This window comes from Parasteatoda tepidariorum, chromosome 6 (assembly GCF_982258835.1).
Source record: "Parasteatoda tepidariorum strain Cologne lab strain chromosome 6, Ptep-v5.0, whole genome shotgun sequence".
In the NCBI taxonomy this organism is placed as follows: domain Eukaryota; kingdom Metazoa; phylum Arthropoda; class Arachnida; order Araneae; family Theridiidae; genus Parasteatoda; species Parasteatoda tepidariorum.
In genome coordinates this window covers 69,742,131-69,769,798 of record NC_141760.1, presented here as the reverse complement: position 1 = coordinate 69,769,798, position 27,668 = coordinate 69,742,131, and the positions used below count along the sequence as shown (strand labels likewise).

General features: G+C 27.8%; 1 protein-coding gene across 7 annotated transcripts in view; it reads right to left on the bottom strand.

The window, feature by feature from the left end:
• The window catches only part of Vps13 (vacuolar protein sorting 13C), a 123,183-nt gene continuing 95,515 nt past the window's right edge, over positions 1-27,668 (bottom strand). For all 7 annotated transcript variants that reach the window (XM_087166009.1, XM_087166007.1, XM_087166008.1 and 4 more), the window contains 22 exons: positions 26,691-26,819; positions 26,167-26,300; positions 24,433-24,559; positions 23,156-23,278; positions 22,627-22,739; positions 22,383-22,545; positions 20,813-20,947; positions 20,640-20,721; positions 20,263-20,332; positions 20,079-20,184; positions 17,015-17,134; positions 16,787-16,923; positions 15,867-15,948; positions 15,093-15,282; positions 13,164-13,327; positions 9,635-9,804; positions 8,377-8,491; positions 5,208-5,296; positions 4,553-4,676; positions 2,606-2,683; positions 2,129-2,175; positions 1-2,024 (listed from right to left, as the gene is read on the bottom strand). In XM_087166009.1, coding sequence (XP_087022135.1) covers positions 2,137-2,175; positions 2,606-2,683; positions 4,553-4,676; positions 5,208-5,296; positions 8,377-8,491; positions 9,635-9,804; positions 13,164-13,327; positions 15,093-15,282; positions 15,867-15,948; positions 16,787-16,923; positions 17,015-17,134; positions 20,079-20,184; positions 20,263-20,332; positions 20,640-20,721; positions 20,813-20,947; positions 22,383-22,545; positions 22,627-22,739; positions 23,156-23,278; positions 24,433-24,559; positions 26,167-26,300; positions 26,691-26,819 — 2,490 coding nt within the window. In that variant the 3' untranslated portion in view covers positions 1-2,024; positions 2,129-2,136. The remainder of the gene's footprint in view (positions 2,025-2,128; positions 2,176-2,605; positions 2,684-4,552; positions 4,677-5,207; positions 5,297-8,376; positions 8,492-9,634; positions 9,805-13,163; positions 13,328-15,092; positions 15,283-15,866; positions 15,949-16,786; positions 16,924-17,014; positions 17,135-20,078; positions 20,185-20,262; positions 20,333-20,639; positions 20,722-20,812; positions 20,948-22,382; positions 22,546-22,626; positions 22,740-23,155; positions 23,279-24,432; positions 24,560-26,166; positions 26,301-26,690; positions 26,820-27,668) is intronic.

Here is a 27,668-nt window from a genome sequence, read left to right as displayed (position 1 = left end):
TAAATATGAAACCATTTTATTGATCAATATTTATCACACTGGCAACTATTGTGAACAAAAATAATTCTCTTGCAAAATATAACACATTACTAACAGTGATAATTACTGAAGCAAACTTCAAAATGTCATCCAACAATATTGCTTTCACAAATTGTAGTAACAAATATAGTAACTTAGAAACTGCAACAACAACTATTTAAACAGCATTAATTACACAACTGATAGCTTTATGAAGCAAATATTTCATTGAATAAACTTTCATAAGTTCTACTAGAAAAAAGGGCTTTATTTTGATATAAAAATACTATAAAACATAAATTACTATATAACAGATAAATTCAACTTTCATTTTATGGAATATAGTTTGATTCTGAGCAAGATGCTAATTCTAAGTTATGCATTATAGCAAAATTACTTTAGTTGGACCCTTTTTATAACAAAAGTATATTTGATCTTTATTCTTTTTTTTGAAGCAAATTATCATATACGTATGTTTAAAGACTAGTAGAAAGCACAAAAAGTTTGTAAGAAAGTATCAAAAAAGAGATTTCAATTCTTGATATAAAGATATCAAACAATTCCTTCTAAACTATATATAAAGTAGGAAGTATAAAGTTTTAACTAGAAAATGACAGCATACTGATTTCAAAATTTTATACTTGAACTCAATAAATATTAAAAGGAAAATAAAATTGCGGCAAAAAATAGTTTTAATTTCAAACGAAGTAAATTATGGTAATTGAATTAGTTGTATACTCATGATATAGTTCTTAACTTGACATTTTTAAGACAATGGCTTTATTTAGAATTGCAAATTTTATACGATCTTTATAATAAACTGTTAAAAAATTAGATCATATTAAAATAAGTACAGCTCTTGACTATATCAACACTAACATGAAATAGTTTAATTCAACTAGATTTGATATAATACAAAAAGCCAGAATAAATGAAATGGTTCATTCAAAGCTCTAATTAAAAAAGCTGAAAATCAATAACAGAATTTAATCAAAAGATTTTATTTTTTAAATGAATTTAACAAAAACAGGAAAGTGTAAATTATTTAAAGAATAAAAAAAAATACTAATTTAAATAAAAAACGATCACTTAACAATACTTAATAATTTTAATTTTACTAATTTACTTAAATAATTTTAAGTAAAAAACTAAAAAGGAGATTATAAAAAAAATGTAAATGTTTGTGAAATTATTGTTTTTTTATATTTTTTCCGACTGAATTTAAAACAATAAGATAATGTATCTTTAAAAATGTAATTTTAACAACAATGTGTAATTTATAATCTTTAATAGAAATTTACTTTAGGTAAAATTGTGCTTCACAAAAATATGATATCTAATTACAAACTAGAAAAAAAAGAAGAAGCAAATGAAAGCAAACTTTTTACAATGCAAACAAACCAGACCTCATAAATGACAACACACTCACTATTGAAATTTTACACAACATAATGGCACATTCAACTTTATTATACAGTGTCACACAGTTATATAAATATTTATATTATTTACACAACATCAATTTAAACTTAATTGATTTGAAAAACAATCTTAACAAAATTATGGTAGACACTTTAAGTATCTTATATATCACATCAGTTAGTCAACAAAGAAATATAATACTAAATTAAGAAAGGACTAGATCAAAAACATTAAATAATCCCAAAACATTTACCAAGTTTAAAAAATAAAAAGCACCGCAATTAAAAGCATTAAGAAATAAAATGTAAAAGCATATTTCTTTGAAAACATTATTAAATAATTTTTGCAATAAAAAATAAAAAGAGTCATTATTGATGCACAAAAATATACCAGGAAATTCTTTAAAAATATTAGTTCGTATCATTTTTTCTAATCCAGCAACAGCAAAACATTTAATCACATACATATATCCTAGCTTAATGTAAAGAACTCAAACCAAAAACTTGTGAACATTCTATCTTTCATAATCAATCATCATTTCATTCAGAAAAGGTTTTAGCAGCAAGTTTGTAAAATCATTTTCTCTGAAAATAGAAATGGAAAATCAAATTATTTTCTTAATAAGTTTCATACTGAATGCAGAATCAAATTTAGAAATTTAGCATCATGAAGAAAAAAAGAAACTTACAATTATTTTCACGTTCTCATAACTTCTTTTATTTTATCAGCAATCCACTAAAATTAGATATGATTATTCATAAAAATAATTATTGGCAGCAAATGCTTTATGAATACAAAAATGTGAACGATTTTAAACACATTAAGGCATACAGGTAATATTTTGTTAACAATTCAGTGACATAATTTTAAGATCAATATTCATAAGAGCTTATAAAATGCACTATCAATCAATGATATCTTATAAATAATTTAACCACATAGTATAGAAATGTTAATTAAAATACATAGAATGAAAAATTTTTTTAATGTCTAAAATGCAATTTGTAAAAGAAAAAAAAAGCATTTAATGAAAATTTATTGAACCCTCATTGCAAAATATTCTTTAACATTTATATGAAAATATAAGAATTGAAAAGTTCTTATAATAAGAGTGTTATAATGTTTCAGAGAATTATTAAAAAACTTTAAAGGATATGAATTATACCTGACAAACTTGTAGATCTGTTATATGAACAAGTTTTCCTGCAACATTTTTACTAAATATTCCTTTACGGTGAGGTGTCTATAAGAAAGAGATAAAAGGTAATATTAAACAAAACAACTAATTCACATCAAAATACAAACTTAGCAAAATTATTAAAAAATTAAAACATAATTCCAAATTATATCCTTTTTGAACAGTATAATTTTCAATCTCTTAGTGCAACTCATAGACAATTCAGGCTCTATGGTATGTTTAATTTTAGAATTACTTTGCTTAGAACAGAAGGTTTTAAGATACTGATAAAAATTTCTTAATGAAACATTGAACAACTTAGAATAGTTTAAGATCAATATATACATATATATAGAACATTTTTATTGTACTGATCGATCAAAAAAATAAATAAAATAAAATAAATAAAAAAATAGGAAAAAAAAAAAAAAAAAACAGTATTAACTAGCTAATTTTTTCTCATACTAAAAGTTACCTGAATTAGTAATCAGGTTCAGGACTTCTTTAATCAAATAATTTCTAAAAAGGGTTTCAGTAATCTTAAAACTAAAGAACAGTAATACAGAAATTTAGTGGATATTTCTTTACCACACCATTTGAAAATTCTATGATACGATTACTGTATTGTTCAGAAGAATAAATTAAATCAGGTAAAAGATATGAATCAATAATTGGCAAACAACAAAACTCCATCCTATAAGTCGTTACTGCATTTTTTAAAAATCAGTGTATGACTTCTGAATTCATCAACATAAAAATTTGATAACATAAAATAGCCAATTATTTTTTTTCTTCACAAAATGACTGCATTTCTCAAAAGTTTTTAACAATGAATCCTGCAGGTAAGAATGTTTGTCAAAGCCTTAGGTATAATTAACAGACGGTTCCTAACTTTTAACGATCAAATTTTGTGATTTTTACTAGCATTATTAATTAAAATAAAATGGTGTTGAACCATAAATCAAGATCTTTAAATGTATTATATGAAAATCCATATTTGTTTTCATAGAAAATAGGATGTTCTGTAGGCATACAAAAACCAGGAATAACAAGACAAGAGCTAAAAATCAGGAAAAATATTTTTTATCAGGAAACACGAATCCTGCAGTTGCAACTTTTATGCAGCCTCAAGGTATGACATAAACATAAAAAACTCATATCAACAAAACTGCATCCACTAAAGCAGCAGTAATGCAGAAAAATAGAAAAATGTTCAAACTTTAAAAAATCACACAAAAGTAACAAATTTCAGTTTTGTAAAATGAAAACAAAAATTTTTTTTTTGAATCATTAAATCAAATAATGTAGTTTAACTATTTTGTATTAATAATTAAAAATGTTTATTAAAATTTATAGATAGTTTGTATCTTTAACATCAGTCACATAAAAATTATCACCACAAGAACTTTTTCTCTATTTGTCACTTTTTATATTTCAATTCATGTATACTTTCAACGTTTCTTGTTTATTTTCATATAAGTTAGTTAAATTTTTTTAAATAAATTTAAAAACATAATCCCATCATTGCTTATAGAAGAATTTCAAAATAAAAAAATTATGTTTTACTTATGTCCTTTCTATATAATACCAGTCAAATTTTATATTTTTATTTTAGATAAAACAATTATCATTTTCATTTCTTTTTCTTATATGCATTATAATATTAGACATTAAAAAACATCTAATATATTTTTCTTAAAAAAAAAAGATTAAATATTTATCAAAGGAAAAAAAAAGATAAAAAAAACTATACCCATAAAAATGTAATGTCAGTCACCATGGAATTTCCCTAACTGACATTTAACGAAAGAAAAAAAACTATAATTTTGCAAAGAGTAAAAAAAAAGTAAGAAGACAATACATAAATATTTTTAATAAAAATATGTTTGTCTTATAATTAAAAACAATAATTTTAGTATTCATTTAATTAAATACCAAGAGCATGAGTCGTAAGCCTTTGTCAGTGGCCTCAGGTGGTCCTTTTAATTCTTCATAGAGGTATTCCCACACGGTATCCCATTGTCCGAAGATATCTCCTTTTTCAATATACATGACTCGGCTGAAAAAAATACATATTAACCTTATAATATGATCATTAAATGATACCGTAAAACGTAATACTGTACATATTAGAGAGCTGTTTCATTTTCTTCAATAGAATTTTTATCTAATCCAGGAGTCAAAAGCAGATTATTTTCACTTTAACAAATCAAGCATCAGGAACAATTAATTAATTTCTCTCTATTATTTTAATTTTTGTTTTATTAAATTTAATTAGTAATTTTTCTATTAATTAGTAATTATTTTAATTAACTGGTAATTTTTTATTAATTAGTTGTGACCTGATTTGTTTAACAGACAAAGAAAAGATAAAACTTTATTTTGCTTATAACTAGTTGGTTAGATGACACAAAGCAATTGCAAAACTTTTATTTATTTTTTCCAACTATCTAGTAAGCACATAATGAACTTTTTTATATGGATACATATATAGTTATCTTTTAAAATATGCGTTTTAAATAAATGGCTGAAATGCTAAAAGAAAAAAAATATATAAAATGTCTTTGAAAGTATAAAATTTTTTTCTTACTTGTTAGTAACCAAAAGGAACAATTTATCTCCTACTGTAGCATGAGCCACATAAACGTCAGTGTTTGAATATTTTCCTTTTTCAACTTCCTATAAATATAATAAACATTACAAAAAAGTAATGCAAATTTATTAATAAAAAAAAGCAAATTTATAAACAAAAATTTAAAAAGTACTATGTTAATTTTAAAAACATAGAAACCAGTTTTAAATATACATAACATTGAAACACATAAGTAGGAAATTAAGATAAATATTTTTGTAACTGAAAGTAAACAAGATAGTTAAAAGAATAAATGATTATTTTGTATGAATAATAAAAAAAAAACTCTGCGAACAAACAGAAAGAAGCTTTTGTGGAACAAATAAGAACCTTAAAATTAAAATGCAAAGGATTTTTCAAATGACCAAGACATATTTTTTTTAGAAAAACACAATTTATATTGTAATGTCATTTTTGGAATTACATTAATTTTCTAATCCTTTTTTAAGTAAAAATAATCTTCATCTTTTTTCCATATGAGTACAATAGAGAAAGGATTAAATTTTTAAAAGTAATGCAAAAAAGTAATGCAAATTTATTAATAAAAAAAAGCAAATTTATAAACAAAAATTTAAAAAGTACTATGTTAATTTTAAAAACATAGAAACCAGTTTTAAATATACATAACATTGAAACACATAAGTAGGAAATTAAGATAAATATTTTTGTAACTGAAAGTAAACAAGATAGTTAAAAGAATAAATGATTATTTTGTATGAATAATAAAAAAAAAAAACTCTGCGAACAAACAGAAAGAAGCTTTTGTGGAACAAATAAGAACCTTAAAATTAAAATGCAAAGGATTTTTCAAATGACCAAGACATATTTTTTTTAGAAAAACACAATTTATATTGTAATGTCATTTTTGGAATTACATTAATTTTCTAATCCTTTTTTAAGTAAAAATAATCTTCATCTTTTTTCCATATGAGTACAATAGAGAAAGGATTAAATTTTACAAATCTTTCTTTTAGTAATTCATTTTCATAAATATTTTACCATCAGTGGCCGAGGTATGCCATAAATATGTTTATTAATTGCCAAACATTTTAAAATTACTTAACCAAACTTCATTAGTGTCTTTGGTACATTTTGTATTCATCATATTTGAAATTTTTTTAAAATATAACTTGTTTAAAGAAAAGTAATGGAAAAGTCTGTTTTGGTTTAGAACAATATATCAAAAAAAAAATAATAATATATCAATGACAATCACAAAAAAAGATAAAATTATGATTGCATTATTGCAATCACTGTTTATCCATTGGTCAATTTTTCCTTAAGCATAGTAGTTTTTATAAATGCCACAACATTTCATGTTATGGGTTGCAAAAACTACCTTAATTGATGCTTGTTCTTCTGTATGGCTGTAAGGTTTTAAATGGGCTATATTGGTTTTAAATTTTAGTCAATATAGGTCACAAAACTCTTGCTCTTCTTCAGAGTATTCATATTTACAATAAAATCACGAAGACAATAATTATGAATAAGTAAATAATAAAAATATCTTAAATTAATTCTATGTAAAAGCATTAAAAATGCACGCTGGTAAAAAAACACAATTAAGTCTGGAAAACTATCAACTCCAAGAGGCTCCAAAATTATCAACTGTTTTTTTTTTTATTTGACATTGTTAGGCTGCTTTTTATTAGTGCTTATGTCAGCCTGATTTTTATTACTTTCACAAGTCTTTATTTGTGATTATTGTAATGATGATTTAATTGAAAAGTGCGGGAACATGAAGAACCTATAATAACACCTAATTTCCTAATGGGTTACAAAATTTACTGAGATCCAGACAATGACATATACAGGGGTGATTGTGACCCCATGTCAAAATTCCGGAAAATTTCCTGAGTTTTAAAAAAAAAGTTTAAATTGAAAAAAATTTAAACAAGGTTTTTTCCCTTTTTCTCAATATCTCTTAGTTTACTTAAAATATATTTAAAATTTTACACATACCTGTACCATTTACACACACCTATGATGACCTGGAGAAGTAATTAAAATTTACAAATATGTCTTTCTTTCTTGTGTTTATGATAATAACTATTTACTGATAAAAAATGTATCTGGCTCTCCCTTACAAACAAAATAAACAGCGTTTTTCAGTTCTACCTTTGAAAATTTGATTTCCGGAAACTTCTGTGATCAATGATTTTTTTTAAACGTCTGGACCTCCAATCTCCGGAAACTTCCGGATCACTGTTAGCGAAAAATTCGGAAATCCGGATTTTTTCCAGAGCACAATCAGCCCTGCATATATGAGGCTTCAGCGTCCCAATGTAATAAAGATAAAAATTAAAAGAATTCAATACTTTCAAACTTTATTTCCAAACAAATTAAATTTGCAACAGAGAATTTTTTTTTAAAAAATGCAAAACACTTTTCCACAATCTCCCTTTCAGGACAAACTTTGAATCAAAATCAAGCTAAAAAGTTGCTACTCAACACCAGAAGTATTCCTTTTTTAGCTAATTATCAAAATTCTAATTTCCTTTTTAAAGAGAATTAAATCGCTAATCAGAATAATTTCCTCTTTCAATTTATTAAGGTAAAAATACAATAAGTGGTCATTTGAGTAGACTTTCTACTTTCATGCATTGCTCCAAATCTGTATCCAGCAGTATACATATACAGGCAGACTCACTACCTCCACTAACAGTAAATGAAGTTTACAATTTACAAGAAGCTACATGTCATCATTTTTAGATTATAACACTCTATATAGTTTACTAAAAGAGGAAAGATTCAGGCAAACATTCCTAATAACTGTATTCTTTGGAAGAAAGTAAAATAATTGTCTGTATACTTTCAAGTGTAATTTTTTTTATTTCCAAAGCGATTTCAAGAGACAATATTAGGTATTTAAGTTTTTTTTAATTATAATTAATAGATATTATACAAGTCCAATTTGCTATTTACTGAAAATGTTACCAAGTTTAGTATTTTTTTAAAAAAAAAAAAGTTATTTTATACATTATATTATTCTGACAAACATACCCTCTATGATAGAATAACCTACTCATTAGATAACCGTTAGCTGGAACCATAGGTATTTCTTCAAGCAAAACAGTTCATACTACATATTTATTTTAAAATGAAATCAGTGACATTGAATTTTCACCTGTAAAAGTTTATTCCCTTCAGCTTCTCTTTTTACATAGGGACGAATGATTCCATCTGCTTTAATAAAGCGAGGAGTTCTAATACGTTTAGCTTCATCAGAGACTTGTGTAACTCTATAATATATAAAGGAAAACTATATAGTCATACTTACAAATTCAGTCAATATTTCATAAAAAACCATTTACAACAGAAATTATTGAAGCATAGTGAAGCCAAGTCATTTGAATAAATAATATCTGCTCAGCATAGTGAATAAATAATATCTGCTCAGACCATGGTGCCACACCATGCACAGCTCACCTCAATTTTTATTACACATAAGTATGGAATGTCAATAATGAGTAGTAAGGTTAATTTAAACCCAATATAGCCAGTTATCTTTAAAAAAAACCTAAATAGTCATATTTTCACGAACAGAAAAATGAACCTGGGTTAACATATATATAATCAGAAACACTAGCCACATTATCACTTAGGTCATAAATTATGTCAATTTGTAGTGATAAATTATATCAATCATAACTTAAAGCTCAATCATAAAATATAATTTTATTCTTGCTTTTATATGAAAGTAAATTTGTGATAATTATTTTAAATCTAATAATTTTGTGATATCTGTAAAAATACCAAAATTAATATTCCTTGTAAAAATAATAACATATATATGGCTAGTAAATATTTGTTTCATTTGAGTCAGTTTATTAAGCATCTAAAAGGTGCAGTCCTTATGTCTTCCAAAGAAATTAAAATTGAAAAAATAATCACGATGTTTAAGAAAGGATTGTTTGATCAAAATAAAAGGAAACTTTGAGTTGGAAATTCAATTAAGACATGAATTAATAGCGTTTCTTTGATTTAAATAAATATTTTTAATGTTCTTCTAAAAAAATAGCCATGTTGTCTTTCGTTAGTCAAACATATTTCTCGATCATCGTTGGCGTTTCGGATATGCATTGTTCTCTATCAGTTCCCAGATAAAATTTATTCGTCTAAATATTAAAATGTAAATTCTCAATCATAAAGCTGAAAATGTAGACGCCAGTTCATAGTTATTGGTTGCCAAAGGCAACTGTATTAATGAGCATCTAAAATAAAAATTTTTAGTTCCAAGTTTTTGAAAATATTTTATCGTCTTATTTTATATTTTTTCAGCAACATAATGAAAAAAAGAGCTCAGTTAAAGGTTAAAGATAGTGAGGAGAGAGGCATTCTGCAGAACTTAAATACTACTGAATTATAGAATAGAAATAACATACCTTTTCACAGCATCTAAAGAGCCACTGGCAAAGTCGACTACACCTGCAGTTGGTCGTGTTACAACACCAATTAAACCTTTGCCAACACCTTTGAAAAATCCACCAACACCTCCTTCTCTAGCACCTTCAATCGGCTTTGTAACAATACCAGTTACACCATCAAATACCCCCTGAAAGTATTTGAAACATAAGAAATAATTTCAACCAAATAAAATTAAAACAAATACTATTACACAAATGAAAAGTGAATCATTTTTCCTATAAATGCATTTACAAATCAGACCTAACTCTTAAAATCTTAAAGTTTAACATTTAAATGCATATGGTGATTCAAAATTCATGCAAGAAGAAAAAGAGTTAGAAAGAAATTAATGCAAGGAAGAAAGTTAGTTAAATAAAAAAAAAATTTTTCTATAAACTCAAACGAAAATATTGTTTATTGATTCATAAAATATACAATATAGAGTTATAAATGGAATAGTTTATCATGTAAATGGCTCTTTTGTAAAAACTTTTAATGATTATTTTAGATAACTGTGGCTCAATCTAGTTGAGATAGGGCTCAATTTTTTTCCCTATTATGTGTGGATCAATATAATTTTTGGATTAAAAAATGGAATTCTTTCAAGAATGAAAAGACCTTTCCTTATGTATTCTGCTTTATTTTTAATGATCCAGAAGAGCCAGTTGTCTCACTTTCAAACTATTTTCAATAGTAAGATTTCACTGCACAATCACCAGAATTTAATCTATTAATAGTCCTACAGAAAAACGTTGCATTTGATGTATAACAAACCAGTGTAAATTATACCTAAGTTATTATATTAAAAAAAATTATCAGGGTGAAATACTTTCTCAAATCTGTCTATTAGTAAAAGAGTCAGGCGGTAAAGAGGAAACATTGTAAGCAGTAAGAAGAAATAAAAATTAATAATTTGATAAATACACTGGTTATCATAAATTAAGGAAAAATCACAAAAATAGCGATAACTCTTTCAAAAGTAAGCCAAACCGTGCAAAATTTGCATATGTTGTCCACTAAGAGTAGCTGAGTAAAATTGCAATATGCAAATTAGTGGCGCTGCACTCGGCTTACGTCATCTGCCTGGAGCATAAAAGTCCAAGTTTGAGAGAAAGCACACAAATTTTACTGTGATTGCGACATTGAAAATCTGAGATAGCCAATTCGTAATAATGACCTCTAGGCATCATTTGCCTGAAGAACTACGATGGAGAGCCATCGGGAGACTAGAGGCAGGGCAGAGTCAATCAGAAGTGGCCAGATGGCTAAATGTGAGTCCATCTGTGGTTCATAGACTTTGGAGGCAATTTCAAACCACAGATTCGGCATCTAGGAGGTTCAGTCAAGGACGGCCAACTGTTACGACCAGTGCCGATGACCGATATTTGACATTAAGTGCACGCAGGAATAGAACCGCTACTCCGACACATCTTAGATCCTCTCTTGCTGCAGCCACCGGAAGGTTGGTGTCAACGTCAACTGTGCGCAGAAGGCTCCACGAAGGTGGTCTGTATGCGAGACGACCAGCCATTTGCGTGCCGCTCACATCACGCCATAGGAGAGACCGTTTGCAGTGGGCCCGACAACATGTCCACTGGACGTCAGATCAATGGAGGCCTGTTCTCTTTACGGATGAGTCCAGGTTTAGTCTAGAAAGTGACAGTAGACGTTATTTGATATGGAGAGAACCTGGGACCCGTTATCATCCATCAAACATCCGTGAAAGAGATGCATACGGAAGAGGCAGTGTCTGTGTTTGGGGAGGCATATCCTTAGGAGGGCGCACATACCTCCATGTCTTTCCAAGGGGAACCGTGAATGCTCAGGTTTATCGAGACAACATCCTTGATGCTTATGTGCGCCCATATGCCGGGGCAATTGGTGATTGCTTCCTGTTACAGGACGATAATGCAAGACCACACAGAGCTCGCATTGTTGATGATTATCTTCAACAGGAAACAATTACTCGCATGGAGTGGCCAGCTCGATCCCCGGACTTGAATCCTATCGAGCACATTTGGGATGCTCTAGGGAGGCGTGTATCTGCCATCAATCCGCCCCCTCAGACCCTTGCCACGCTTGCAACTGCTTTACAAGAGCAATGGCTCTCACTTCCTATTGAACTGATAGACCGCATAATTGAAAGCATCACACATCGCTGTTTGTGCTGTATTGCTTCTAGAGGCAATCATATTCCATATTAAAGGTACTTTTTCTATTGCAAACCGATACTTCCAATTTGTTTATTTTATACATGTGCTAATTTCTATACTACTATTAATGTCTGATAATTTCTTTTTATGTTGTTTAATACCTTACTATGTGTTGTATATTGTGGGTAAGTTTCATAAAATTCCATGTGTAATTTCTTGAGTTATCGCGATTTTTGTGAATTTTCCTTAATTTATGATAACCAGTGTAGCTTTGTATAAAAATTGTTCAATCCTACTATTAATATAACTTTATTTTAGAGATCAACTTTAAAACTAATTTTAATTAAAATAGAATACCTATTCTTTATATGGCAGAAAAAGCAAATAATCAATTAAATAGGTATTAATCAGCACAGCATAATTATGTGCAAAATTAAAAGTTATATACTGACACAATAAAAACAATTTCCAGCTTTTTTCACTTATTATATTTTCCAGAACTTCCTGAGGATTTTACATTCACGAAACACATGTTTAGAAGTTTATCCCATCAAAAAAGATCAGTACCATTTGGTAAGATGGTGTTGTTTTTAAAATATTGTGAAAATTTATCACAGTCAAGTAATTTTTTATGAATATTTTTCATTGGGTAATTTTTCCTTTTCTGAAAAGGGGCATAAAAAACCTATATTAGCACATTTAATATTGATTGAATAAAATAACTCGTATTATCACAATACCAGTAGTGCTAATTACTTACATTAACTTAACATCATTGACATCAATAACGGTTATGCAATTTTTTACTGTCTCCTGAAACAAATAACTTTTCTTCATTAATTTTGCTTTTTAGAGCATAATTTATTTTTTATTTCCATTGTTAGCTGATTTCAAGTTATTTATCTTTATAAAAGCATCTTCCAAAAGTGTAACTATAAACGAAATAAACATGTGGTTTCAAAACAAAATCAAATTCAGTGACCTTGTCCACATATGCTATTCATGTTGATACATGAGCTTATCTGATAAGATGAATAAATAAAAAATTAGTGAAAAACAAATAACAAATTAGAGTTATAAGCAGCAATCATCACTGGTAATATCTTTTCAATGTATGAAAAAAAACATCGCCTATAAAGTTTAATTTATATCAATGGTACATGCTAAATAAATGAGACAAATTTATTTTTCAATCACCTCTCTCAAATTTTTTGAATAAAATTATGACTGATTTTTATGATCGGAAGATAAAATTGCCCTTTGCAGTTACTGTTGAAATTTTAGAACAATAACACAAGCATTTCCAGAGAAATAAGAAATAAAAGTAGCAAGATTGTATATCCAATAACTTTACCATGACAAGTCCTTTACCACTTTCAGCTATTCCATGCGTGAAATCTTGAGGACGGCGACTTATGTTCTGTCGTCTTTTCTTCTGATAATCCTTATCCAAGGTCAAGGCAGCTATACCCTTTCCAAGAGTGCCAGTAATTCGTGAGGCTGCTCCAGCAGCACCACCTGTAAGTGTAAATAGCAAAATAAGATAAGTAAAATAGGAATTTCAAAAATTTTGTCCAGAATCATAATCATTGAAGAGTTAAAAAGAGTAATAGGATTTTTTGATTTTCGGCCCCAATTTTCAATTTATTGAGCATTACTAAACTAATCAAACTAAGAAATAAGAGATTAGTAAAGAGACAAAAATAAGAAAATATTAACAAAATATTTTGAACTAAACTGTGAATAAAACACAGAACTTGCATGATATTTTTATTAAACAATATTAATAACTTTACTCGCAACCATAACATCAACATATGCCCATAAGCAGAATATTTTCAAATGTTCTGCAACAGGACTTATTAATTTAGGCAAATGTTCTGCAAGCATTTCACCGTGAAAAAAAGTCAACTTTACGTTAAAATACTATATTTTCATTCATTAAAATACAGGATCATACACAGATACACTACATTATTTTTTAATCCAAGGCAAACATTCTTGATTTGTAACTTTTTCAATCACTTTTGAAGTACAAAATTTTGTCAATGACAATGATGATGAATTATTAATAAAATGCCTATGCTATGAACGTCCGAACATTAAAATAAGGGCTGCCTTAAAAATTTTTCCAAGTGATGAGTGCCCAGATGGTGCACCATTTGCAAACACAAACATTTGCTGGTTCCAACAATTTCTTCATCTCCATTGAAAGCATTTGGTCTTTTAGAAATAATTCTGTCAATTGGGGAACCCCACTATTCCCAAATTGCTTCTGAAATGGGACTGGAAAATATAAAAGTCATAAACTTTATGAAATCTCTGAATTTAATTCTTTTACGGCTTGCTTTGGAAGCTCTCTTGATAAAAATGGTGATCGATTTCTCCTGCTGTCTGCTAAAAACTGATACATCCGCCTTATAAAAATGTTATAGCCAAAAGCTAATTCGTTAATTTCCTCCTCAGAATGGCAAAGATATGGGAGATTATTGATATATGTGCTGAAATTTGAGCAGGGTGTAAAATGTTCCTCTTCTAAAGCAACATTATTCCTGAGAAACAGCAAGTGGTCAAAGCTAAAGAGAATTTTCATTCGATTAATGACAATATCAACGTTTTCCTCCTTTTCAAAATATATTTTATACTGCTCCAATATAGAGTCAATGTAGATTATCATTTGCATTGCATCTGAGGAAAATACAGAAAGCTCAGAATTGTTTAAGACGGAGTGTAGTCTTTTGGGAGCTAACAGGCAAATCTGGCAGAGGAACTCCTTGTAACATACTTCTTGACTGAGGTGGTAGGAAATGTTCTGCAAGATTATGAGGGGAAACTTTTAAACCTTCAGGTCATTACGGTCTACAGAAGAATGAGATTAGGGGTTGGGGATTGTTCTGCAGGACTACCGGAGGCAGGCTGGCGTGGGAGGGGGTTCACAGGAAAACACTGTCACTTATTCAAGATACAAATTGTTCTGCAGGACTTCGTTTGTTCTGCTATGTATGTCACAGTTTTAGGCACTTTCTGCTTCTGGGAACATATGTATCCCTAAAAGATTTTGATACAATATAAATATGATTGAACAAAATGAAGGACTTTATTATAAATCTCATTTTTGATAATTTTGACTGACTTTTTATAAACAAGCATAGTTTCTCAGTACCTACATTTTAGGTACATTTCAGTTTGGCTGAACAAGTTGACTATGACTAATATTGATCTTGAAGCACCTCAAGATCGAAATTATTCATAGGAACAAATACAGTCAAGTAAATGATGTTACCTATTGCATGGCCAAAAAGCGATTTTACACCAAGTGCAAGACCTTCAGCAAATTCTTCAGGCCCTTGAATAGCACCTTGGAATGGCTCATAAAATAAATCTGTAACGCCTTCACCTAAGCCAAGAAGAAGACCAACAGGATTGCCTATCACATCCAATCCAAGAACAAGCATATAAACCTGTTTTACTGCCTAAAAATTTTATAATATAATTTTTAAAACAATATACAGAAATACAGAAACAAAATAATATGTAATAAAACGATAAATGAAATAACTAACATGCAATTTCGCTTATTATTTTAATCAATTTAAAAAAAATATATTAACAATATGATTTTTTTAAAATCCTCTCTTAGAACAATTTTAAAAAGTTTGAGAAGCAAAAATAATTTTTGCAATTTAATAACAAAATAAAATAATAAAAAATCACATTTTAAAATAAATAAACATTGGGAGTAAGACAAGCAGTACAGTTAATAGATAATATAACAACAAAAACTAAGAATGAATATTCATGTTACTTAACGAACATAATTTGTTTTATTGCAGCATGGGGCAATAACAAAAAGGTTTGTAAATCAAATATGAACTTTAAATGTACATTTTTAAATGGCAATATCTAGAAAGCTACTATATAATTATTTGTACATCCACTAACTTTGCTTAGATATGAATGGAATTTATTTGTTTAAAATGGATATGAATATAATAATTGAAACAATGTGAAGAAAAAAATTATATCTATAAATGTCTTAAAGAAAAAAAATACTAACTTGACTTATGTAATGAGATGATGCATCTGCTATAAGTTGATTTTGAGACATAAATACATATCTTCTTTCAAAATAATCCAGTCTAAGAAAATAAAAAAACAAAATTGACAAAATGACAAGAATTTAAAGAATATTAAGATTAAAAAAAACAGCATTAAGTAACATTTCAAAGTTTATTTTAAAAAAACAAGTAATGGATCTTATGGATTTAAAAAAAACTTGTTTTGTTTATCTGCATCTTACGTTTCTCCAACTGCAACTAGTCAACTTATTTTTCTTAAATCTCTTTGAGTATAAGTTTAAAAAATTTAAAAGTTTAGCAGAGAAACATGTTGAGTAACAGTTTGAAAAGATATATTTCTCGGTCTAAAAACATGATATCTTCAGCTGTATCTATCATTCATCCGAAATCTCCCAGTAACTAATACAAAACAATTGCTTCTAAGCCTTTTAAAAATAATTATGAAGAAAAAAGAAATGAAATGATTACCGGAAAAACATATTGAGTAACATTTGGAAAATACATACTTCTAAGTTTAAAAATATGTAGTATTCATCACTACCTATAGAACAATAATGTATTTTGCCAAGTTTTTAAATAAGGCAATGATACAATGTTTGACTGAATTTTTCACTCATTAAAATGTGTCATAAATGTTAAATGTGCAGAAACTCATTAAAACGCTTCCAAATTTAGTATTTTTAAAAAAAAACTTTTTTTCTATTAGGAATTACGGTGAGTCAAAGTTATTAGGATAATTCTCATTCACTCTGCATTTCAAAACCAAAATCTGAAATGCATAAAAAATGCAAATGCTTGTATTTTTTAAAAATTATTTTTTTAAAAATAAACACAATTTAAAAAATGCCAAAAAAATTATGCATAAAATTAAAAATATTATAATACGAAGCTTAATTACTTGAAAACCACATCTTGTATTTCAGTTAGAGTAACTCCAACACTCTGTAGTAGAAAATTCAAAAAATCTGAATGAATGGGAGTAGGTTTGGTGCTTTCTTCTTGATTTGCACCAGTCATAGAAAAGCTGATATGGACCTGGGCAATTGAACGGACCATTAGTTATAAGGATAATATGAAGAAAAAAAACTGTACAATATATTAAAATACTGAAATAAGCGTGATATACCTTTAGAGGTGAAAAATGCAGGTTGTCAAAATAGAATAACTTTTCTTGAGTTGAATACACAGCAGCAACATCTTTAAGAGTTGACATTGCAGTAGTTTTATCAAGAGTTAACATTTTTATCTAAGCAAAATAGATAATAAATTAGAAAATTTGTGATTTTTTTAAAATAAAAAGCACAAGTTAGAAAGCACATAGTTTAGAAAGTATATAATAATTTAATAAACTGAATCCTAGGTAATAGAAGAATATATATTAAAATATATATGTATGCGTGTATACATATGGAGAAAATTAACAACTTCATAATGTACGGAATAGTCAATTATTTGTCAATAAAGTGAAAAGCTGTTTCAATAAGAACTGCTTAATAAGTGCAGAATAGGAAAACTTTTTCATTTAAAACAAAACGGTTCACAAAAGAATTTTTTCACACTTGAAAAATCGAAAATTATAAGAAGTTTAATCGTAGACTAGACCAAATACGAAAGATTTTAATAATGCATTTCAACCTAATTTCAGGGATGTGATTGACAACAACACAAAAAAGAGGAAGTTTATAACTGTAGCATTAAACGTGCAAAAGAATAAATGATATGAATTCAATAGCCAATCTGATAATGATTACATTATTATCTATTCAAATAAATATAAATAAATGGTAATTATGTTCTATAAAATCTTGATTAAAATATTTTTTTTTTAATAATTTAGATAACTTTAAGTAATTATGCATAAGCACGATTTTATGTATCACATCATTTTAAAAAACATTTCTTTAATGGTCAAAGGACCTTTATGAACTTTCTCATCAGTTCTTTGTTTTTCCGATGGTCTTTTATTAACATGACTGATCTGTAGACTGCTTTTTGCAGACTTTTGATCATCAGTGTTGATAGGACAAGAAAGTTCATTTCTCACACAATTTTTAGAGGCCTTAGATTAAGAATCGCGATGTTGTATTTCAAAATCGCGATAATAAGAATCGTGATGCTAGATTTTAAAATCGCGTGAAAAAGAATCGCGATGCCGGATTTTAAAATCGCGTGAATAAGGCGATATCGGATTTTAAAATCACGATGTTGGATTTTAAGATTGCGTGAATAAAAATCGCGATGTTCGATTTTAAAATAGGGTGAATAAGAATCGCGATGTTGGATTTTAAGAGTGCGTGAATAAGAATCGCGATGTTCGATTTTAAAATAGGGTGAATAAGAATAGCGATGTTGGATTTTAAAATCGCTTGAATAAGAATCGCGATGTTGGATTTCAAAATCGCGTGAATAAGAACCACAATGTTTGATTTTAAAATCGCGTGAATAAGAATCACGATATTGGATTTTAAAAGCACGAAAATACAAATCGCGGTAGTGAATTTTTAAATCGCATAAATAAGAATCATATGCATAATTTTTAGAGTCCGTGAATACTTATCGCAACGAGTAATGTTTAAACCGCGTATAAATACGAAAATCGATGTTTGATATTACAACCGCGTGATAACGAATCGCAATATTGAAATTTAAAAATATATATAAATACGAATCGCGACATTGCACTTTAAACTAGCGGGAATATGATTCGCGATATTGGGTTTTACAAACGCTTAAATACAAATCGCGATATTGAATTTTTAAATTGCGTGAATGGGAATTGTGAGTAATGATTTTTAAATCGTGTAAAAACGAATCTCAACAAGTTACTTTAAAATTAGTTAAATACGAAAATCGATGATTTACAAAAAAATCATCTAAATAAGAATCGCAATTTTAGCAGATTCTGGCCTAGTTCCTAATATTTAAAATTCTGTAAATCAGCCAATCAAAAGAAATCAAATATCAGCATCCGAAACGAAACTGCTTAGGACGTTTTTTCTTTTTTCCAATCTATAGTTGAAGTCGCGGTTGTCAAGGCAACGGCGTACATGCCGAAATTCTACCAATTTTCTTCTGAAGATCATTTTTTCAGGAGGCTACTGCAAGGGGGGGGGGAGTTCGTCGCAAGTTCGCGTTCGTTCGACTCCCCAAAAGTTTTTGGAACAGGGTCGGAAATTTTAAATAGTCTTTCATCCCTGAAAAGATAAGAGAGTAGTGGAGTAGGAGACGGCATTGTTTTACCAAGGTCAACCACTTTTACCCCAGCCAGCAGATTGACATGTGAAGAAAGGTTTATTGGGGGCTTCAATATTTTCGCTCCGCGGAAGAAAAAAATGTTCAAAAAAATATCCGTGCGGAAATTTAGGAAAAAAGAGCGGAAGATATGGAAAAATCTGCAAAAAGCGGAAATCAGCGGATCCGCGGAAGAATCACATCCCTGTAATTTACAGAACAAAGGTATGCATGATGATAATAATTTTTTTTGCATATAATTTCTAAACATTACTGCATTATTGTTTGTTTCCTTGTAGATAAATAATGCTTAGGAGAAACACTGTGACCTTCTGAATGCTTTGCAACTGACATTCATTTTTTTCTGACTTTAGGTTATCTTTTTCCATCCCCTCTTTTTAAAAAGTTCGTTTGTTTCAGACTCAACTACAAATATTCTATTAACTATCTCCAAAATGACATAAGGTTTTACTTGAAACCACTTCGAATTTCTTTCAAAAATTTGCATACTGGCATTCGATGAACTTTCAGCTACAAGTTTGCAAAAAAATTTTAAAAGCTAATATTTATAAAAAATATTACCACAATAATCCCTCACATTTTTTTAAAACTTGAATCTTGGAATTTCAAAAACAGAGCATAAATAATTTATATTTTCCTCCACATCTTCACAATCTGATCGGCTAATGGTTATGTCCATTTGTACAATCTGAACAACTTTGAAATTTCAGTACCACTTGTACAGTTAAGGACTAGCACTCAGTACATGAAATTAATATTTCATAACAAATTTAACTCATTTAAATAGAAAACACAACATAAGCATTGATTAAGCACATGGTCAGAATATTAACTAAAATACATCAGTATAACGATACAATTAATTTAATAGGAAGAAACTAAAATAAACATAACAAAATGATTTTACAAAAATATAATATAAATAAAAATATGTTTACATGGTCTATTTCTGGAGCTTGGTCAGGTGTGAAAAATTGTAGAATTGAATTTATAAAGCCTTGATCCAATTTAATATGAAATTCTTGAATCAATATCTTACAATACCTGCAAAAATAAAGAAAAATCATAATTTGTAATAAGAAATAAAAGCTTTAATCAAATTTACATTTAACTTTCACTTACTTCAACTGAAGAACTTCACTATGTTCTGCTTTGCGAAGCATGATACTAAGTTCAGTAAATGGTTTTGGTTCTGAAATAATACATGATTCAAAATATCAATTTTATTTAAGAGATAAAATAACTGAAACAATGATAGTAAATTTTTTAGTCTTACATTGGTAAAATAATAAATTGGTACATGATGATTTTTTTAAAAATGTAATGTTGAAAATACATAATAGCTAGAAAATGAGTAGAAAAGATGCTTATTGGATGTTATAACTCCTTTTTGTAACAATATTATGAACTTAAAAAGCAATAATTTGATCACTAAATTACAATGAAAAACCAAAGTTAAAAAATAATAATTATTAAAATTATTAATATTTTTAAACTACCTGTTTCAGCAGCAACTGATTTTGGAGGAGGAACAGGTGCTAAAACCACAGGAAATACACAGTCCATTAACTGATTGTCAATCTAATAAATATATAATTTTAAAAACAAATCAGTATTTTTAACTTCTTGTCTAAATAATTGATATTACATAGTTGCAGGTAATAATGCTCACTTGAAGGTTATGAATTTTTGCATGTACTTGAAGTTGATGTGGTGAAGTCTTATACTGTAACCATAAGCCATATGCGTATGTTCGCCTAATAACTCTTTGCAAAGGTTTAATCATTACCATAGCTTGGAAATCAATCTAGAAAATAAATTATAAAATCAGATAACATAACTACTGTGTTATGTTTATTAACTGGCAGTTCTATATTGATTAAAAAGAAAATTTGTCAAAAGTTAAACTGCAAAGCATTTGCGATGCTTAAAAAAAGTCCATATTTATCCTGAGGAAAAACCGATTTTATCACTTGTCACTCAACGAGAGAGTTTGGTATTGAGCGGAAATTCCTATAATTTAAAATTACCTCATTTTGATGTAGGAGTATTTATATGCATATAGTATGCAGTAGATTTAACTTAACCATTCGATTATTTGCATATTTAAGTAAAGAGTTACAAATGGGGATTAGATAAGTCAAACAATTGTTTTTCTTTCACATTTATTTTTAATACTTGCATTAGAATAATTTTTTTACTTATTAATTAAATAATATTATTAGTTATTTCTATTGACAATCTTTGAATCTTAATGCTAGAACAATCAATGCCAAAATAATGAGAATTAAGATTTTGAAGTTATAGAAAAAATATTGAAAAAAATATTTTGATATTTACAATGTGGCATTGATTCAAGGAAGAAAAATTTTTTTGTTGGTTTCTTCCAGTTTGACTTATTCTTTTTTAAAGTTATGGTTTTTTCTCCGACTGTACTTTTTCACCAAATTAAAGTAATTTACTATTAATGTTTATTGATAAATGTTTTTTTTGTACACTGCATAAAAACAGACCACCCTGAATAACTTATTTTGATCTAATGATTTTGATTTAATGATCAGATTTTCTCATTCTAGGACTCAATCTTAATGTTTTGAAGGGTGACTTGAAATATACTACTTAATTAGTGCAGAAAATTTTAAGTTACATAATTAGACTCAAAACTGTACTTTTTATTATTAAACTTACCTTTTTTATTTAGGCGAGTTTGGATTTCGGTCCCATAATATTTAACGGGTAGCCACAATCTGGGAAATATGGCCCTAATAATTTGGTATGGCAATATATCATTAAGGAGTCTAACGATTGGACCCCTTAATGTTAATTTTACTTTTTGTTTATTTTGCTTTATCTCGAGAACTTAATCATTCGATTCAACCATTTTTGCACAGATTTATAAAAATTATTCGTCCTAAGATAATTCCATGCAAAAAATGCATGGCAAATAGTTATTACTTCGATTATTTAATTGTAAGGTATATAATTTTTTACATGATTTATATGCAATTTTTTAAAGAATGTAATTTCACTAGGCAAAATCCAAAATATTAGCAAAAATGGGCTCCTGAGAAGTCAAATTTTAAAAAAGTCTTATATTTAAAATTTGTTTTTTTAGGAACCATTTGACCGATTTTCCACAAGTGTACTATCAAAACAGATAAAACAAAGTTAAAATTATAATATCGCAACACATAACACAAGATATGAATAAAATAAGCAGAGACTGATAGATAATATTTTACCTCCATTTTTCCATTCATTAAAACAGAAGACTTTGGCTTTTTTCCAACTTTAATTTCCATATGATATTTTTGGTAAGCAGCTTCTATTATTTCTACTTCCTTAACACTTAATGGTTTGAATCGTTTGCTTCTCTTTTTTCTTGCTTCCCATATTATTCCAGTACTATAAATAAATGCAACCATAATAGTATTGTATTTGCAAAAAAAATCCAACATCATTTCTTAATGAACTATTTAAACTCACCTAGTTATGCCCATATACATTATTTCTGCTTTTGTATCATTGTTAACTAAAGACATGCCAACACCTTGTAGCATTATTACTATTTCTTGCTCAATTCTTTCTAGTTCACCTGCCTAAAAAAGCAATTTAACTTTAAGAGAAAATTATGGAAAAATAAGTAACACAAATATTACATCATGATTTAATTACAATTTTTTTTACATATTGAAGGATACTGATGTCAAAATATGGTTCCATGCCATGTACAAGCAGATTTTCTACCATCTTTCTATGTTAATAAATGTATATTTAATTAGATTTTAAAAAATAAATTATTTCAAATTGTATTTTAATTTTATAATTATATTTAAATTTAATTGTCAATTTTGTGAGAATTTTTAAAAAAATTTCATTATGCAAATCATTTTGTAATCAAATAATAAATGCAAGCTTTTGAGTACTTGTTAGAAAATGATAAACATGCTCAAAATAGGAAAATATTTTTATAAATGTAAAAGTATCATTAAATATGTTTAATTTAATGACATACTTGCTGAGCTGCAGTAGCTAGAGCTAGATCATCGGTAAACATAAAAACTCTTTGCACACCATCTAAAAATGACACCCAGTAAAACTTTTTATTTTCTCCGGGTGTTAATTCGCCAATACCATCCTGAAAAAGAAAATGAAATAATTCATAATGCAAGTTTAAGATAGAATCCAAATTAAAGAATAAAACTAAAGTCTTTTATTTTTTTATTCTTATGGCAGGCACTGAACATAACATTATTTGCCATGGAATTTGCGAAAGTGCTGCTGATTTTGTGTTGCCTCGTTAGCACCTTGTAACCAGTCACGGAGGCAGTCAACATTACCTACTCCACACTGCCATAGATACCAGTTCATAGGGTGAGCCGCATTCATGCAACACACACACAACAGAGGAAAACACACATAAAGAAACATCTATGCCCTGAGAGGGATTCAAACCCACAGCCATCAGCTTTGTAGTCAGGCACGCTAACGGCTTGGCCACATGGCCAGTAAAATAAAACTAATGAATAAAAAATATAATTTATATAGAGTTTAAAAATTCATAATAAAATATTAAAAATATAAAGGCATTTTAAGAGAAGCAATATTAAAAGTTAATTAATGATTTTGTAAATTCAATGGAAATACCTGAAACCTTGTCACTAGAAAACTAATGGATTAAATTTGGCCATATGTTAAGCATTTATATTAAAAATTAAAAAAACAAAAAGCAAAGATATTCTTTAAAGCTTGGCTGAGAATTTAGAATTAAAAATACTTGTAATGAAAAACATTGATGCTGATTAAAGTTTAAATAAAATCCTGAAAACCAAATTTAAAATATGATTGATAACACAGTATTTTGTTTCCAAGCTACATGCATATCTTTATGTAATACAGCATATGATATGAACAGGGGAGTTGAAAGTATAATGAGATGTGACACTTTTTGATTATGAAATAAAAAGGATAATAAACATGGAAAAAAGTGAAATAAATAATAGACAGCCCCGTAGTATTAAGCTTGCTCTAGATTCTGCACAGTTAATACCCATACACTTGAATGTTGGATATTTCTATGATTTTCAAGCATGTGCACTCTTTTACAGTACACAGCCATTTACACTATAAGCAATATATTTAATAATTATCATCCCATGAAAAGTTTAGTTCAAAATAAATGCATTAAATTAAGATTTCTTTCTGAAATTAATTGGTAAAGTCAACAATGTATGTATCGAGAAAGTCATAATATTTCATTATTATTACTGGTATGAAACTTTTTAAACCAACCTTAACCAAGTCATGCTCTCCACTGGCTTCATTGCAAGTCCATTTGAGATGTCTTTCCCCTTGAGGATTTTGCCAAGTGTACAGTTGAGAAGATCTAGGTAATACTTTGATTTCTTTTGATACACCACTAGAAATAAAACATAATACCAATTTAAGCATAATGTGCATATAATTTTGTAATCAGGCATTTCTCAATCTTTAATATATATATTTTTATTCATGATTGAAATGGCTTATACACACTTGTTAGTAGTTTGGCATGCTTTTAACTTGAATATAGAGAAATGCATGGTAGCAGGAGGCACACTACTGTTTTGATATTGTCTTGCACACTACTGTCTTGATATAAGTTTGGAAAGATATGTAACTCAAAACTGCATTAACAAGTGCAGCAATGCAGGCATTACAAATTCCAAAAACAAAGAAGTAGAAATCGATTGGGAGAAAAATGTAAGGCATTTTCAATTATCTTTCATTTATGTCAGCAGAATGAGCACAGATGAGATTAACTAGACAGGGGTGTGCAGTTTTAGAAATACACCAAGCAAAAATTAAACAAACAATTCCAAATTACATCAAATATTTGTTATTTTTCACCCAATCTAGAAACTCATATCTTCCGAACTCTATCATTGCATCTCTATGAAATCATAATCTCGTAATAAAAAAAAATATTACAATTTGTAGATGAATCTTAGATAATTCTAAAAAAAGAACTTACTTTATTTAGTGGAATGTATTTTTGTTTCGATCGCGGAAATTACAGAAGGATTTAAAGCATAAGAAAGGAAAAAAATAAGGATAGGAAGATTAGAGTATAGCTTGCAGTAAGGGGCAAAATTAAAGGTTCAAAATGAAAATAAACTTAAAGTGTTACTTGAATCTGTTAAGTGAAGAAGCATTGTTTAACAAATTCTTCATTACATGCATGCATTAGGCATTGCAAGAAATAAGGTTTTTGAGAACTCAATATGAGCAGGAACATTATAAGTCGATATTGCATCATTCATTTGTAATATGCATTTTAATTCAGATAGATATTGAAGTATATATAGAACATAGACATTTTCAACAAAATACATGGTAAATATTTCGTATTGAGATATAGTTTCAATATTTAAATTTAACAAGTAAAGAAAATCCTTTTTTTTTGTAGTTTTTATATTTTACAAGGAACAATTGAATGGATTTCTTTTAGAATTTTAGATTTTGCGATTAAAATGTTTAAGGACATAAATTTTGTTTCTTTTACATCTTAACACTTTTTACAATCATCATAAAATGAAATTAAGATGAATAATAAATTACTAATATTTCTTCAGCATAGAATTACTCCAGTAAACAAGTTTTACTTGAAATAAGTGTGTGTGAACGTTTTTACGACTCAACAAACTCGGCTGTTCTCGTAAGTAAACTATTGGAACCACAGTTTCCAAATCTTACTTTCTACATATTAAAGGTCAAAAAACCATTAGAAAATATACGTTTATTTGAAGAATTAATTCTATTTCATGTCAGATTTCATAACTTATTCATAGGTAGCACTCATCAAATAGTATACATTAAAGTGTGTCCTTCAAATCATTAAACTCACACCCTAAATTGAGAACAAACTAATTAACATTACTCAATTATGTAAGATAAAAAAATATTTTTAATGTTGTTATTAATTCTGACCCACCCTACAATTAATAAGAAAATTTTAACAAATATTAAAAATATATTTAAAAATACCTCTGATTAAAAGTTATTGGAACATCATCTAAATTGTTAACTAATAAAAATGCAGCATGACCAGGAAAGTAATCTTCAAATGTGACAATTACTGATGATTCTGAAATTTGACAATTGACGACTATACCACCTTTCTGTAAAATAATAAAAAAAATTTTTTTAACAAATTTAGATGTGTTAAAATCAAAAAAAAATTTTCTTAATCAATATAGCAAGTATTATGAGAGCCACAAATAATAAAAGTACAATAAAAAAAAAGGAAATAATAAAAATGTTAAGATATCAGCTCTATGAAAGTGTGTTTGAGTTATAAACACACAATTTTAAATTAAATTCATGAATTTTTTCTTCAGCAGTTCAGATTTTTATATGCTCAAAAAAAGTTAAAATTTTTTGGCAAAAATCTGAAAAAAAAAACAAAAATTTATGAATACTTTGTTAAATTTTTGAGAAAAATAATGAAGGTGTCCACAGAGTTGGAAATTTTTTAAAATTAGAATGAATTGTGGTTATTAAATAATTACCTTTGTGAATAAACTAAGAAGAGTATGATGAGGCTCTTTGAATGAAAACACAGCCGTCTGCTCTTCTTCACCAGCATATTTAGCAATCATTTCAGCCGCATTAGAATCATTAGGCCAGAATCTAACACACTATGTGATAGAAATTGCAAATTTCAAAACAGATTTATATTATTTTACTTCATTAAATAAGAAACTAGAAATTATAAAAAAAATAGTGATAATAAATTGATTAGCACATTTTGAGTTCAATCACGTTGGCCACTCGCTAGACAGAAAAATTTCCAGAGATGTCCATAGTAAATTTTTTTATAGATTTCTGAAATTTAATTTAGCATGGCCCAAATAAAGAATATATAATTTAAGAATTTAACTGCATATTTATATACATTGAAACTCACAATAAATAAAAAAATTCTTTAAGACATATATTGTCAATTTCTCAAATAACAAGCCTTGATTTAACGAGAACCGGGAATTAACAGAGAAATACAATGTTAAGTCTATTGGAGCAAAGCTTTTAACAAGCAAACAACGGTTTTAATGAGCAATATTTTTGTGATTCCTAAAATGTCTACTTAATTTCACAACTTCATATCAGCTAATTCCTTTTTAGTGTGGACAATGTTTCTAGAGATATGGGTCTTATCCGAAAAACAATAATACAACAAAGAAACAGCCAATTCAAATTAAATATATTTTTTTACAGTACAGAAATATAAAATAAATTAAATTGAGTAATTAATATATTTATAATTTAATAAGTATGAATATACTTTTGTGATTTTTTGACAACCCAGCTTTCTACGAGCATTCAGTTGCAGCAAGCAAATATTGCGGTCTCTTCGAAAGCGAATTTGACTGTAACTCTTTTTTTCTTGAATCTAAACTTGTCAATTTTATTGCACGCAAAAGTCATACGACATTAAACATAATAAATATATGAATAAATAATAACAATAACTTTTCCTCAATGAGTTA